At 33.8% G+C, this 14,964-nt stretch overlaps 1 protein-coding gene across 1 annotated transcript; it reads right to left on the bottom strand.

The window, feature by feature from the left end:
* Positions 1 to 74: 74 nt before the first annotated feature.
* LOC140060609 (rab3 GTPase-activating protein non-catalytic subunit-like) lies at positions 75 to 14,506 on the bottom strand. The gene is made up of 28 exons (XM_072106891.1): positions 14,349 to 14,506; positions 13,920 to 13,975; positions 13,558 to 13,687; positions 13,089 to 13,170; positions 12,647 to 12,972; positions 12,368 to 12,466; positions 11,922 to 12,070; positions 11,422 to 11,501; positions 11,213 to 11,299; positions 10,748 to 10,887; positions 10,351 to 10,564; positions 9,970 to 10,199; positions 9,482 to 9,546; positions 9,018 to 9,251; positions 7,982 to 8,258; positions 7,722 to 7,819; positions 5,695 to 5,946; positions 5,206 to 5,403; positions 4,939 to 5,062; positions 4,528 to 4,719; positions 4,299 to 4,405; positions 3,963 to 4,029; positions 3,240 to 3,346; positions 2,677 to 2,751; positions 1,910 to 2,212; positions 1,478 to 1,732; positions 780 to 938; positions 75 to 684 (listed from the first exon to the last, which is right to left on the bottom strand). Exons 1-28 carry the CDS (start codon positions 14,467 to 14,469, stop codon positions 538 to 540), a joined length of 4,374 nt encoding a protein of 1,457 aa, XP_071962992.1. The 5' UTR covers positions 14,470 to 14,506; the 3' UTR covers positions 75 to 537.
* Between the last annotated feature and the right edge of the window lie 458 nt (positions 14,507 to 14,964).

The following is a 14,964-nucleotide window of genomic DNA, read 5'->3' as shown; positions in this document are numbered from 1 at the left end:
TCTGTTGGTCAAATCTTAGGTTTCGAGAGAACTGTCTATTGGGCTGTTCAATAGATACCGGTCTACTGGTAAATTCTTAGAGGAATCTTGCATAGAGATCTGTCTGTTGGTCAAATCTTAGGTTCCGGGAGAACTTTCTATTGGGCTGTTGAATAGAGGCCGGTCTGGTTTGTATTCATAAAATCTTCAATTATAGTTGTGTATTGGTGAATAGTGATAAATAAAAAAGTGAGTAAATCATTTTTTTTTTTAATTATTCTTTATTATTATTGTAATGTCTGGAAAAAGAAAATCTATAGTTTTATTTGACTTCAATTTATTTGCATGATCTTACTGAAGTCTCCTCTGATCTCCGACAGATCATAATAAATAGTTGTGATCACGTGATCCTCTCCACATCATATGATACAGGTATCATATGTGATACAAGTAACACTGTAGAGAAACCAAGATTGACCAAACGACTTCCAATATTAAATCATATAGAATTATTGGATAAAAATTTAAGTTAATATAATTTATCACCATAACAAATATTTATTCAGCTAATGCATGACATGTCTCGACTAAGCTGATAGCCTTGTTGTATAGACTGTGATGTTCTGGTAACAGTCCTACCACTTTCCCCATTAGTTGAACAGTGTCTACTATAGGAACATTTGGACACCTTAGTAAACTTGAATCCTAGAGAAAAAAAATAATCATACATAACACATTTACCTCTGTTTAGATTAGACTGGTTTGGTAGAGCTTTACAGTAATGTGTCGAAATAACATACCTTTGTTTTAATCCAACTCATGAGGTTGGCAGGGACTGATGTCAGTTTCTCTACACTAACGTCATTTGCTTGATCAACGGCGATGTAATGAAGTCGTTGACCTACGACCTCCATCAGTTGCATCGCTATTTCTGTATTTTCACTCACTGTTGTTAAAACCTGTCAATAAAAAGAAAGAGATTCAACCCGTATACATGAATCGAGGAACATTTTAAAATCTGGATGATTGAAGGAAGAAATGAAGAATAAATGAATGAAGAACAGAAGAAAGAACTTAATTTTGAGTTGAGCAGCACAAAATCTAGTCTTCTCGGATAAGGACTTAAAACCGGAGGTCCAGTACAGTGTACACATCTGTCTCCTGTGTTCTTTAAATAAACCAGTGTATGTTTTGGAAGAGTAGGGCAGTACCCTAATGTACTCAGCCCTTATTGTGAAAAGATAAACGAGCACCGTTTGGTGGCAGTACTTGACTTAAAAGAACCGTTAAGAGTCGAGTGGCACAAAATCTTGTTCAACTGTTCTCAGATAAGGACCTAAAACTGGCGGTCTAGTGTACACATCTGTCTCCTGTGCACTTTAAATAACCCAGTGTATCGTTAGGAAGAGTATTAGTGTGAAACTCGACAACCCTTTAGAAGAGATGTGTTACTGGTCCACTGCACTTTGAGATGGTTAACGTATAAAGCGCAACATACCTCCTCAGCCTGCTTGTCATATCCCAAGCTGTACAGCTGCAACGAATGATGTCTCTTAACCATATCAACATCAACATTCCAAACAAGGGCTAGTTGTTGGGCAACTGCTGGCCACACACTTGCTGGTGAACACTTTCGGAATCGAATCATGAACGATACTGATGGAGAGACGGCAATCACTTCCGGTGTTTTGGCGCCATCCTCATGATTTGGAGTTGTGTTCGTAAATGATGATATTACAAGTTTATTTACAAACTAAAAGAAAATTTAAATAATAAAATAATAATTGAAATTACAGTTATAGTTTTTAAATAATTTTCATTAATAATAGTTCTTTGAACGGAATTTATGAAATAAAAGCCATATACTATTTATATTGAAAATCTACAATTTTCTATAGATACTGATATCTGTCTATCTGAAACACATTACCTCTTGCCGTTTCTCCATCAATGCAAGACTAATATTCTTTTCAGGGGTCGGCGCAGAGCCACCTAGCTCTCTGAAAAACATGCTTTTCGTTGTACCATCAAAATACTGCAGAGGCTTTACGGATTTAAGCATAAACGTCATTACTGCCTGCATTACCGTACACAGCTGTTTGTGAACGATAACGAGTTGTTGATTTGGTGGCTGTTGGTAACTTGCAAGGACCATCAGTGGTGTTGAGCCTTGAATCACCTGCCAAAGATCCTCAACTCGAAATACTGGTGGCTTAGGTGATTCACCTTCGACCTAGGTTAAGAAACAACACAAACTATTTGTTTCAAATTACAGTATTCAGGGGTTTTGTAATAATAAGACATAATTTTGGCACACATGGCATTTCATACACATAACACAGGTACAGTACACAATGCTGTGTTAAAGATCCTCAACTCGAAATACTAGTGGTTTAGGTGATTCCTTCGACCTAGGTCAAGATACAGCACAAATGATTGGTTGTTTCAAATTTAGAGTATACAGACATAATTTTGGCACGCATGGCATTTCATACATGCAATACAGATACAGTACACAATGCTGTGTTTTATGAATAGAACTGTACATATATAAGGTAGTTCAAAACTGTTAAGAAATATGTATTCATTGTATTTAAACTTAATTTTCCTCATAAAATTAATTAAAAGATAGTTTCACATGAGTCAAACATTAGAATTATGCTAAAAAATAATAATATAATTATGAAATGCACTTACCATCTGAATAATGTCAAACAGATCACAAACTGACCCCATAAACTTCTGAAAAGCGCTGTCACTTAGTCCGATTTCCTAAATATGCACATAAAAACAACATTAAAAATGTAATTACTTTGTTATGTTTGCTTGAGTACAGTATCAATTGAACAAACTTTTCGGCCATTTTTTTTGTAAAGATGATTTTATTTTAATGACAAATAAGTATATAGGTTTAAATTCTCGGCTGAAATTTTAATTATTATTATTATAAGAAGCTAGCTACTGTAAGAGAACTAACTTCCACATAAACTCATACTAAATTTGAATGCTTTAATTAAAAAATCCTTAAATTTGATGACATTTGGGTTGGTATGACTTAAGTAAGTTTGTTCAAGGTGTTATGTAAAGTAGCAAAACACAAAGTGAAATATTAAATGAATGAAAAATAACTGAACAATAACATTTTACAAAATTGTTTTTAAGTTGGAGGAGACTATATTAAACTTTAAATTGTGTTTACATATCCTAAATTTAATTATTAAAATGTTTTTCTGAAGAAAGTGAAACTAAACACGATATACCTTCCTGCAAAGCCTATCTTTGGGTGCCTTGCCAACTTTATCCATTAAGTAAGCGCCAGCCGACACTCTCTTAGCAAGGAACGTGCTCCACATTAGCGTCGCCACACCTATAAAAAAAAAAGAACATTCACATGCATGTGACAACTATTAAGATCTATCTACATTATCAAACTTGACAAAGAAATGTGATGTACCCATATATGGACATTATGATGTCATATAACTACCATATTTGGGTATATCACTACTGTATTTGGGCACATCACACTTTTTTTATCAAACTAATTGTAAATAGAATGTGTGTTGGTTATAATGAAAACTATATTTAGCTATTAATAATGTCTTTAATGAACACATGAACAGTGTTATATCTATAAAGCCTCTTTTAAGGGACAATTTTTGGGACCCAAAAAGTGTCTTTTTTAAATATGGGTGTCTCCTGAATAGGGGTTGCAATTAATGGTGTTTGGAACAGAAATTACCTCTGCTTCACAGGGAAGTGTCCCTTGAATAGGGGTGTCTCAAAAGATGTGTACTAAAAATGTGACAACACTATCAAACTTTATGTTACAAAAAAATGATGTGCCCATAATTATATTGACATGATGATGTCATATCACTACCATATTTGGCCATATCACTACCGTATTTGGGCACATCATACTTTTTTCAAACTAGTTTGATAAAATGATAGTGTAGACAGAGCTTTAACAAATTGGTTACCTAGTCTCAGAATTCCATTTTGTAACATCTTGAGGTGTTCTAATCCTTGCGCCAACATATCTGTTGCCTTAAAACAACAAGTAAAAGAGACTGAACTAGTAAATTTAAATAATATAGGTTAAGAAATAATCATATTCATGATATTCATTTCTATATAAGTATGCTTCCTTATGATCATACTTACTGTAGTGTGACAGTAATTCTCTCCTTTCTTTCCCATCCTTATGTTACCATAATTATGCCTATCTGGATTATTATTCCACTGTATTGTACAGTAAAAGTACACTAGGCCTACACATTTTGGTCTCTCATTTTCCCACATCTACATTTACCTACCTCTGGGGCTTTATTCCACTGTACAATATATTCCCAACAACAGTGAGCTTGAATGGTATCATGTTCTAAACTATGGGGCAGCCGCTTCAAAATGTCTGCCAACAATTCTATTAGAAAATAAAGGTATCATACAAATTAATTAAACTTGGGTATTCACTCTATCATGTCATCACATAATTGCCTGCAGTTTGGTTAGAGACACAATACAGTACTTATTAATACAACATACTCTGAAGACAATTTTGTCCATCATCTTTATCATCATTTGCATCTTTATCATCATTTGCATCTGTCTCCATGGCAACTGTTTCTGCATCACTGCCTGTACTGAATGATCTCTGAAAGGCGTGGTGATTGGACAAATACGTAGGTGAAACACCATGTTTTACCACCCATTTGCCTAGCAACTCGGCAAAAATATCTAAAAAGTATAAGAAAACATAATTGTAAAGCATAGAGGTTCAGGGATATTCCTTTGCCTAAAATATAGCAACATTCATTAAAACAGAACATCTTTTACTTTGTTTTTGTTTGTTTATTGATTTTCCACAAATAATAATATATAAAATATTTCTTTATAGATAATTAATTAAGTATAAATGTGGATGGTGGTCAAAATAAGTCTAAAATCTTTAATTACCTCTTCCACCTTTTAGCAACGTCTTGAGTGTAATAGGAGATTCTGGAGTTTGTATTCCTACAGAATAATCCTGGCTTGCTGTCCAGCCAACCATGTCACCCCTTCCAATGTTGGCAGTAACCTCCTAAAAAGAAAGTTAGCCATCTTTAAGCACAAAAACCATATTAAGGATGTGTTTCATAATGAATTAGTTTATTGGAATGTTACCAAATTTGCAGTATCAGAACCACTTGCCCCACAAGTGTCTGGTTTTATGATTTACCATACCTGATGTGGTTTTGTGTAGAGCAAACTGCATAGCGATGTAACATCATGTAATTGGTTGACTACTGTCTGCCATGATTCTGATGTTCCTAGTATATTAACCCAGGTATGGTCCAACTCTTGGGTGATCTCAACAGCTGATTCAGCATTGTTTGTGGATTCTGGCTCAACAGAGCTCTCTGCAGCACTTGTTTCCATCTCCTATATAAATTGAGTATTTGATATTAGTTAGAACCACCAGGGAGTAGGCAACTAGCCTAGAACCACCAGGGAGTAGGCAACTAGCCTAGAACCACTAGGGAGTAAGCAACTAGCCTAGAACCACCAGGGAGTAGGCAACTAGCCTAGAACCACCAGGGAGTAAGGAACTAACCTAGAACTACCAGCCAGGGAGTAGGGAACTAGCCTAGAATCAACAGGGAGATGAAGTTATGTTTTTACATCTCCCTGATTGTACTGTATAAACAATTTAAAAATATGCTTGACCTGTACCTGAGTGGAAGAGTCCTCCGGCGACGACATGCCAAGTACCGACTTAATAACAACAGACATGACCAAAGCAGCTGCAACTTGTTTGGAGGTCATGATGATTTCCTGCAGCTGTATGTAAGAACTAAAGTCATCCTTCCGAGATGTTTTAGAGGCATCGCTAAAGAGTGTTAAGAACTGGTAAAGATGGCAGGATGATGTCAGGTTCTTAAGAACGGTCTCTTCCTGTTCAAGCCATGTCTTAACCAAAAGAACCTGTTTACAAAAGTAATAGAGAAGTCATATACTGTAAATATGAGTTGGCAATTATATGATAATGTATTGACCTACATAATAATATATATTATTCTATTATTTAATATTATTTATTAAAATTATTACAATAGTTTAAAAGAGAAATTAGCAATAAGTGGTTTGTGAAGAAGAGTTTACTTTACAATAAATTATTTTAGAGGGTCCTAACTTTGGCATGGGTTGGGGGAAGTTACGGTTTTCCAAACAAAAAAAACGTTAAGATTGGTCTGTGATTGTTTGATATGCTATGTATGCCTGTCAATTGATAATTATTGTGCAAAATGTCTTCTAAACCCATTATATAATTTCAAGCTGCCAATAAGCATGGTTTATACCACTACAAATGTTGTGCTAATTTCTTTCATTGTCCAAATGCACAGACAGGACCAAGGGAACCCACTAACTGAGTTAGCAGAAACAGAAAAAAGCAGAGACCTGGTCACCATAAGTTTGTGTTCTCCACTTAAGCTCTGTCTACACTATCAAACTTTATGTGATATGCCCATATATGGACATAATGATGTCATACGACTACTATATTTAAGCATATCACTACCATATTTGGGCACATCTTTTTTTTTGTCAAACAAGTTTAGAGTGTACACAGAGCTTCATACCTAGTTGAACATGTTCAATGTAGGTCAATTTTGAAAAAAACTTTGACCTTTGCTACATACATACTTTATGCAACATAGGCCTACATACGCTGTTAATGTAATGCTGAAATGAGTGGAATTGTTCTCCCGCATTAAATGCATTAATCATAGCCCTGCGTAGGTTGGCAACACTTAAACATTGAGTGACATTTATGCACAGGTATGCTGCAAAGGTAGAATTTAATTTATTTTGTAACACAGGTTGTTGATACATTAAAAGCTACAAATGGAAAGATATGTTGCAATAAGTTGAAATGAGGTAGTCTATCTTTTAAAAAACCCACAACCAGAGATATAAAAATAAAATTTAATCAAGGGTTCATTATAAGAATTATAGTTTATATTTAAGAAATTGATAAAATACTATTTGATCACAAAGTATGTAAATTATAAATTTTAAAAAATGGAAGTAGCATAAAAAGGCCTTGAAGAAAAAAAAGCAATTAAAATTTGATGCACAAACTTGCCTTCATCCAGTCCTTTTATGAAATCGATTAAAATTGAATAAAAATATTATCATCATTAAAAAAATAATCCTTTTATTTATTAAAGATGTCACTAAATGTTTATTTTTTGAAGATAAACATAAATAGATTAGATCATTTTGAGGTTACCTACAGTAATTATCATGCACAATATGTTATTATTATGAGTATCATATAATAAATACTGCAGTAATAAGAGAGATTGCTACAGCTAAATTTAAATAATGCTGCAATAAGAAAGTGCTACAGTTAAAATTCTTAAGCTCTGTCTACACTATCAAACTTTTTGTGACAAAAAAATGTGCCCATATATAGACATGATGATGTCATATTACTACCATATTTGGGCATATTAATACCTTATTTGGGAACACCACACTTTTTTTTTCAATCTAGTTTGATAGTGTAGATAGAGCTTAAGGAAGATTACAATGTAGATTATAGCAAAAATGTCTTATAAGTCGAAGATGCTCTCCAGGTGGAATACCATCCTGAGATGTAATTAGTCATTTTTTAGTTAGTTTATACGTAATTTTACTATGGACCAGAAACTAAATGAATGAATGACATAGTTGTGGTTCATATATAAACTCACCAAGAAGTCTTTAATAGGAACACTAAGCTGCTCAATGATTGGAAACAAATCTTGTACATCACTTTGCCCAGTTAAACAAGCTTTGAATAAAAATACACCTAGAAACAAAAAGAGAAAAGCAATTTCAACAATTGCCCATTGAATAAATGGTTATCTCATAAAACTTGTTCTTGAAAAAAATAAATAAAGGAGAGGTAGTTGAGATGCTTGGCGTATGCTTCTTTTGGACCCAGGAGTATTAATGGTATCCACCATCTTACCTAATTCTGATTGCAGATCTTCAGAAAGGTTCTCTTTGATCTTAATGACAGCCTGAGGCTGGTTATCTACCATCGTGTCAACATCTTTCTCTTCCTGGCTCTCTAAACTATGTTCAACTTTGACCTCAAAGCACTGCAAGAACTGTGACGTGTCCATAAAGGCTTCAGTGTCTGTAAAATGCACTTTAGTGGTGTAGCAGGCTTTAAGGTAGTGTGTGATTTGTTCTTGAAATTGTTTGATCTCTTCTTCATCCATTGTCAATGTATCTGAAAGGGTCTGTAGAAAGAGGGGTGGAAGATAAACTTCAGAAAACTAGCTAATAGCCAATGTTATGTCCACAGTATTTCTTAATAAGTCTTTGCTGTTTGCTAGAAATCAACACTCTGTAGCAGTTCATTATTACAGTGTGTTCATTCTTAGTTACAGAACATAAAGATAACCAAAGTCTTGCATTCAATATGGCGTTGTGGCTTGGTGGTTATGATGCTTGGCTACCACTCCAAGGGTCCTGGGTTCAAGTCCCGTCACATGTCAGGATTTTTTCTAAGGACCAAATTACTCCACTCCCAAAGACTTGTAATAAGACTTTGTTTATGTAGAGCATCTTGTGTACAGTATATGTCCCTAATGATCAGCAATAGCTGGATGGATCACCCTCATTAAATATGGTTTTTAAAAAAATGGCTGCCCCTATGTGTGAGATGAGCATACTGAATACAATCACATTGTTACTAAAGCTCTGTCACTATCAAACTTGTTTAACAAAAAAAAAGTGTGATGAGCAAAATGGTAGTAGTGAATGAAATCAACATGTCCATATACAGTACGGGCACATCACATTTGTTTGTCACATAAACATTGATAGTGAAGACAGAGATTCCATCCAAAACAGCATTATCTAGAAAAACACATTGTATCAGTGGAGGATGGAGAAATTAAATTCAGAACTTAACCTAATGTCCTATCTTTGGCATTTATAATTTCCAAATTTGCATACTGTATTATGATTGAGAAGTTATAGAAACCATACTGTACCTCTATATTAATGTCTTCCTCCATTTTTCCTGCCATTTCACTACTATTAATTTTCAAGATACCATTGTAAGACTTTAGTAGACATTTCTGAGCTAGGCAGAACTGCAGCAGGCACTGGCTCTCATAGTCCAGCGAGTTTGGCTCCTGTGATCGTAATTGTGCAACCAGAGATTCCATTGCGTACAGTTGTACCATTGATGGCACATTTTTTGTGGCTAAGATTTTATTTAATCCCTACAAAAATTAGGAAGAAAATTACTAATAGAATTAGTATGCATGTATACTTAATAAAGTTTCAAATCTGAATGGAAACATCAAATGTTTATTTATTTATTACGGTATATAATCTTAAGCTCTGTCTACACTATTGGGCACATCGCACTTTTGTGTCAAACTAGTTTGATAGTGTAGACAGAGCTTTAAAGGGAGAGGTTGACTTGATTGTACAAAATGCATTTGCATACCTGTTGTTTGTAAGATGCTATCTTAATATCCAATAGCACTGGTGTTATAGCTTGCTCTAAAGGTTCTAAATGATTAAAATATCGAAAGAAACAATGATTTACTATGAGGTACTAAATATCAATATAAACAAACTACATTCTACAAATAGTGCTTATTGGAGCATGTTATCAACGATTGTTGGAATTGTATGAAAAGGGTTTCTTGAAGGGCAAGTATCATACCATTAGACCACAAATATATGGTTCTTTCACAGATTATTAGAAAGCTTTTGATTTGCTAGGACTGACAACTGACGACCAAACTACGCCATGTTAGGGATATTGGGACATGTTTTCTCGCTCCACACCTCAACATAGTTTTTATGGTTTCTAGGTCCAGATGATGACCGACAACACATCGATTGACTTGACCTACGGTAGTTAGGTCGTCAGTCGTAACAAATCGAAAGCTCCTTATATTATCAATGTTTATGTTTTAATCACCGTACCTTTAAGATTATTTCTGTTATGCAGTAAACTGGATAGCTTCTTTACAAGATGCATATCTCTAGCTTTCTTGCTGTTCTTATCGCTAAGGGCTAAGTGAAATGGGACATAGACTGTTTTTAATAAACCACTAGGCTCCATCAAGACACACTGAAGTTGCTTATATTGCCTCCTGGAATCCTGTACTGTTAAATGGTTAAGCCCAAGAATACCATAGCCTGGAGCAAGGAGTCTAAAATAAATTTGACAGAAAAAGTAAGAAATTAATATACAGTATGTGTATTTATGAGAAATACAGTATTTTATAATAATGCACATTTTATTCATATTTGTTACTACTTAAAATTTAAGGTTTTAATTCTTCAAAAAGTTTGAAGACTAACCTGCAAGATTTAGGCACATTAAAAGCAGCCACTCTAGGCCCCTGCTGGATGTTCCAGACTTCTAGGATCCCACGCCGTGGTGCATAGATTACCAAGAACAACGCAAGCCTAGGAAATGTAGCATTCTTTTTCTTTAAACCTTTGTTCTGGTCCGACTTCTCTTTATGGAAGTCTTCTTTAACTTGTACCCACCCGCACTGGGCATCACGATAACCTAGAATATTTATAAAATAAATAATATTTTATCTAAAACTTCATGTTCCATTTGTGGAAGAAAATTGTAATAAGTTGCAAATTACCAGCCTAGTTAGATTTACAGTACATCATGTAAAAACTGAAGTAGGATTGAGAATGTCTCTTTGAATATTCTCATGAATATAAAGTATAGCGCTCTTACCTTTCCAGATTCTAACAACAATTCCTCTAGTGACATCAACCAACATGACACGCCCAAAGCTATCAGTTGTAACAGCTAATCTATTGGTTGGAGCTAAATGTATACTGTCACCATTGCGTCGTAAGTCAGGAATACTAAATCTGCAAAATGATATAATTGATAAAGAGATATGAGAAGAACAGTAAAAGTAAAAAGATATGAAATGAAAATGGAATGATTGCTATATATAAATGTTATCTTTTTAATTTTTACTATAACAGATTTTTACTCAAATAGCCTTCTATTTAAGAAATTAAATTTTTACGAGGGTGGTCCATCCAACCGAAGCTGATCATTAGGAACCCTCACAAAAACACAAAATGATGAGACATAAACATGTAACAATAAAAATAAAATAATGCACAAACAAATTTGAATCAAAAATAAAATAAATTAAATAAACTAATGATTATAAAGAATGTTTACCGGATCGGTAATGACGTGGCTGGTTCTACTTTTGGTTTTCCAGCTGACAAATCTTCTGCTGGTTGCTTACCGCGAAACCACCATCCACTAGAAAAAAAAAAAGAAAGACTTACACATAAATATATTCATGTCACACAATAACACACACGTATGTAATAACTGTCTCAGGTTTGTGTTCCAATTGACAAACTTACAACCTATATACTTACCTGGCAGCTGAAATGAGGGCAGATTTGAGTTTGCTTGCTACTGCAAAAGCTACATCTGACATAAGGGGCTGAGTGCTACCCTAAAAATAAAATTACAGTTATTGTGTTAAATATGAGTCTGGATGTGTCACCAGATGACGATAATGAGGAAAAAGTGGCTTGATATCAATGGTTATTGAATGATGTTGATGATAATGATAATGGGAAAGATGATGAGGATGGGACCAATGATTAATTAGAAAATACATTACAATTTTTAACAAATATTACAAATAATGAAAGTTATAAGTGAAATATACTGTAAATAGTTAATGCTTTTTATTGTTTTTATATATATCAAATATGTTTATAGTAATGTAGTTTCAATACCGTAGTTATTTTCTAATTTTTAATGCAAGCAATGGAATTTTCAGAAATGGATGAGAATAAAATTTGAATCTTCTGAATCTTTGAACACTGAGTATAAAATTGGAATGATAAAATAGAATATGTTCCCTCACCTCAATGGCATCAAACACCCCAACAAATGGGCTTGTTCCGACAGACAGGTACCTTGAACAAACTGGTGCATGGGACTTAATGGCTGCAGAGTATCCACCAAGAATGGATGCTGTGTGTAACTGATCAAATGCACATGGGGTTATCACACCTATAAAAGAAAATACAGTTAGTACACCTCCTTTGTGACACCCCTATTCATGGGACACTCCCAAGAAACGAACACTATATATTATTTGCTGCAAATGTATGGCACTGGTGTTGAGCTTGAAAGTCCTCATATAGTAGAACCTCTCCTTGAGGTCACCCCTATTAAGGGAACACTTTCCCTTAAAACAAACGAGAGGCAACTTCTATTCAGGGACAGCCCTACTAAAGAGACAATTTGTTGGGTCTCGAGGGTGTCCCCTTAATAGAGGTTTTATTATTATTTTATTATAAAACTTACCACAACTAACTTGATCTTCAGTTGTATCCTGGTTTAGTAACCCCCATTTCTTGTATGCTAATGGTGGAGGCTGAATGGCATCGGTCCCACTTGCATGTGCTGTAGAAAGCATTAATATTTTAAAGTACAGTAGCCACTGAAACTTATAATCCATATTATTAAGAATAAATTATTTAAACAAAATATTTTTGTCATCGTTTTCATACAGTAGTATAAAATTATTTTTATGTGTCATTTTTAATAAATAAATAAACAAACATTTATATATAATATTATTACCTCTTGCTAATTGGTTACGGCAAGCTCGGAGAGACTGAAACAAGCTAAATCCATCGACAAGTACTAAAGATGTTGGAAAAAGAATGGAAAGCTCTTCCGTTTGTTCCGCAATTCCGGGATAGCGCGGAACATCATGTGTTCTACACTTTAGGTTTAAGACTGGATCCTCGTGGAGCAACTGTGACAACAAGAGGGCGCCATTCTCAGTGTACATTCTAACATATCCTGATGTAAATCCAACTATGACACACGTCCAGTCTGGTCTTCCTTGGGAACTGCGTTGTTGAGATGCCAACGGCACGCATAGCACTTTTGTTATACATTCCCTGTAAATGATATGGAAAATCTGGATTTTCTTATGGCCGACACCTACCCAAACAAAACATGTGATTTGCTATTATTTTACATTTGTGAAAGATGCTGAAATAAATACACAGCTTACCCTTCCTCCTGGTTTAGCATTCCTTTGTATATGATATGGTACCTGCAACCTGCCCCTTCAGTTTCGTCTGGGTCCCATTTTTCTACAGAAAAAAATGTAAAATATATAAATTATATGTTCTCCAAATTCAGCTACGGTATCTGTTTATATTTTGTTAATTTTTCTGTACAGAAACCAGAGGGTATACTAATAAGTTTGATAAATCATAATATGAAACAAACTCCAAAAATAAAAAAGCGAGGAAAGTCATTATGACTCAATATTTCTAACTTTGTTTTTCTCATCTTTTTTTTCAGAGTGTGACAGATTTATAGGTACAAAGAGTCTTTATCTTTCTTTATAAAGGCACTTATATAATGTTGTGTATTTACAATATTCAATTATTAATAATAATCAAAGAATATATTACTGTATTTATCTACCTTTGGAGACAGATACTGTAGTGAACTAATACAGTATGTCAACTTACGTTGAAGAAAGACGACTCTCTCGTCATATGCTAAAACCAACAAATCATTAGCTGGCGAAAGGCTTACACTGCAGTCAGGTAACCAAGCATCCTTAGTTACACTCTCATCTTTGTTGCTACCTCTCTCCTCCTTAAAACAAATAAATGTAATCAATAAAATACTATTGTATTATTATAGAAATTACTATACATATGACATGGTGCAATGTACTAGAAATGTGGATTGCTGTGTGCTTAGAATATTTATTAAATAAATTAAACTGTGTGTGTTTAATTTATAAGAAAAATTAACAATCACTGATTGATGAAATTATATTTGTTTGAAAATAAAGATTCGGAAATTGTTTTTTTTTAAATAGTACCTGCTGTTTAGCTTCATTGGCATCATCAGGCCACGACCAGTCTTCATCCCAGCCTTCTGTAAATAAAATATTATTATCAATAACTAAGACTACTGTAGGCCTAGATCACAAAAGATCATACCTGTCCTACTCATAAATATAGTTTCAAAAAAATAATTTATTTATTATATTTACCAGCAAAATAAACCCAGTGTAGGCTGGTCTGAAATATCATCCGACATTATTGTTAACTTCAATACAATTATATCTATAATTCTATTATAAAAGTTCCAGAAACCAACAATATTTTCTAGCCCTATTTGAGACAAACTTAACTGGAGTGTGGCATGCTTTAAAAGCCCGAATCAGCCTGTCTTTTGCCACACCTACGTATACACGGATAACATATCGTCGGCCTAGCTGGGTGAAATTTTGGACTGCAAAACTTACCATTTTCATTAGACGTTTTTTGTTCCGATTGCGCTTCCAAGTTTGATGGAGAGTTCAGTAAGAAGGAACTTACTGCCAAAATGTCTTGAAATTGTCCTAACTTATTCAAAACACACGACATTTTTATGTGATTTTACGATACTTTCATGGCGAATGAGTCAATTTTGTTTACGTATCGCTGTATTTCGATTGGATCACTCAAGAGGTGGAAATCCCTGTAATAACTAGTTTTCATTGGATGAACACTATAAACGTTCCTAAAAAGGATACGAAATAATATTAATAAGGTTCTATGTATTGAAACTTCATAGAAAATTTATATTTTTTTTTAGATTTTCGTATAAACAAAAAAAAGTTACTCAAGTTATAATTATAACATGATTTAGGTTGATTTAGGCCTAGTGATGATTATCCTAAAAAAGTTGATTTTGTCATATGAATTTTACGAATCAATTGTATACTTATTTAAATTTTAAATTTATATATTTTTATCAATATTATTATTCTAAGAGTAAGTGTACAATACAATTGTTGCTACTTATTTTCTTTTTCTTGAGTTCATTGTATATATTATATTATTTTAATTTTTAGTTTTATATTTAAAACAAATTTAATT

This window comes from Antedon mediterranea, chromosome 10 (genome assembly GCF_964355755.1).
Source record: "Antedon mediterranea chromosome 10, ecAntMedi1.1, whole genome shotgun sequence".
Taxonomy (NCBI): domain Eukaryota; kingdom Metazoa; phylum Echinodermata; class Crinoidea; order Comatulida; family Antedonidae; genus Antedon; species Antedon mediterranea.
This window is presented reverse-complemented; position numbering and strand designations above follow the sequence as displayed.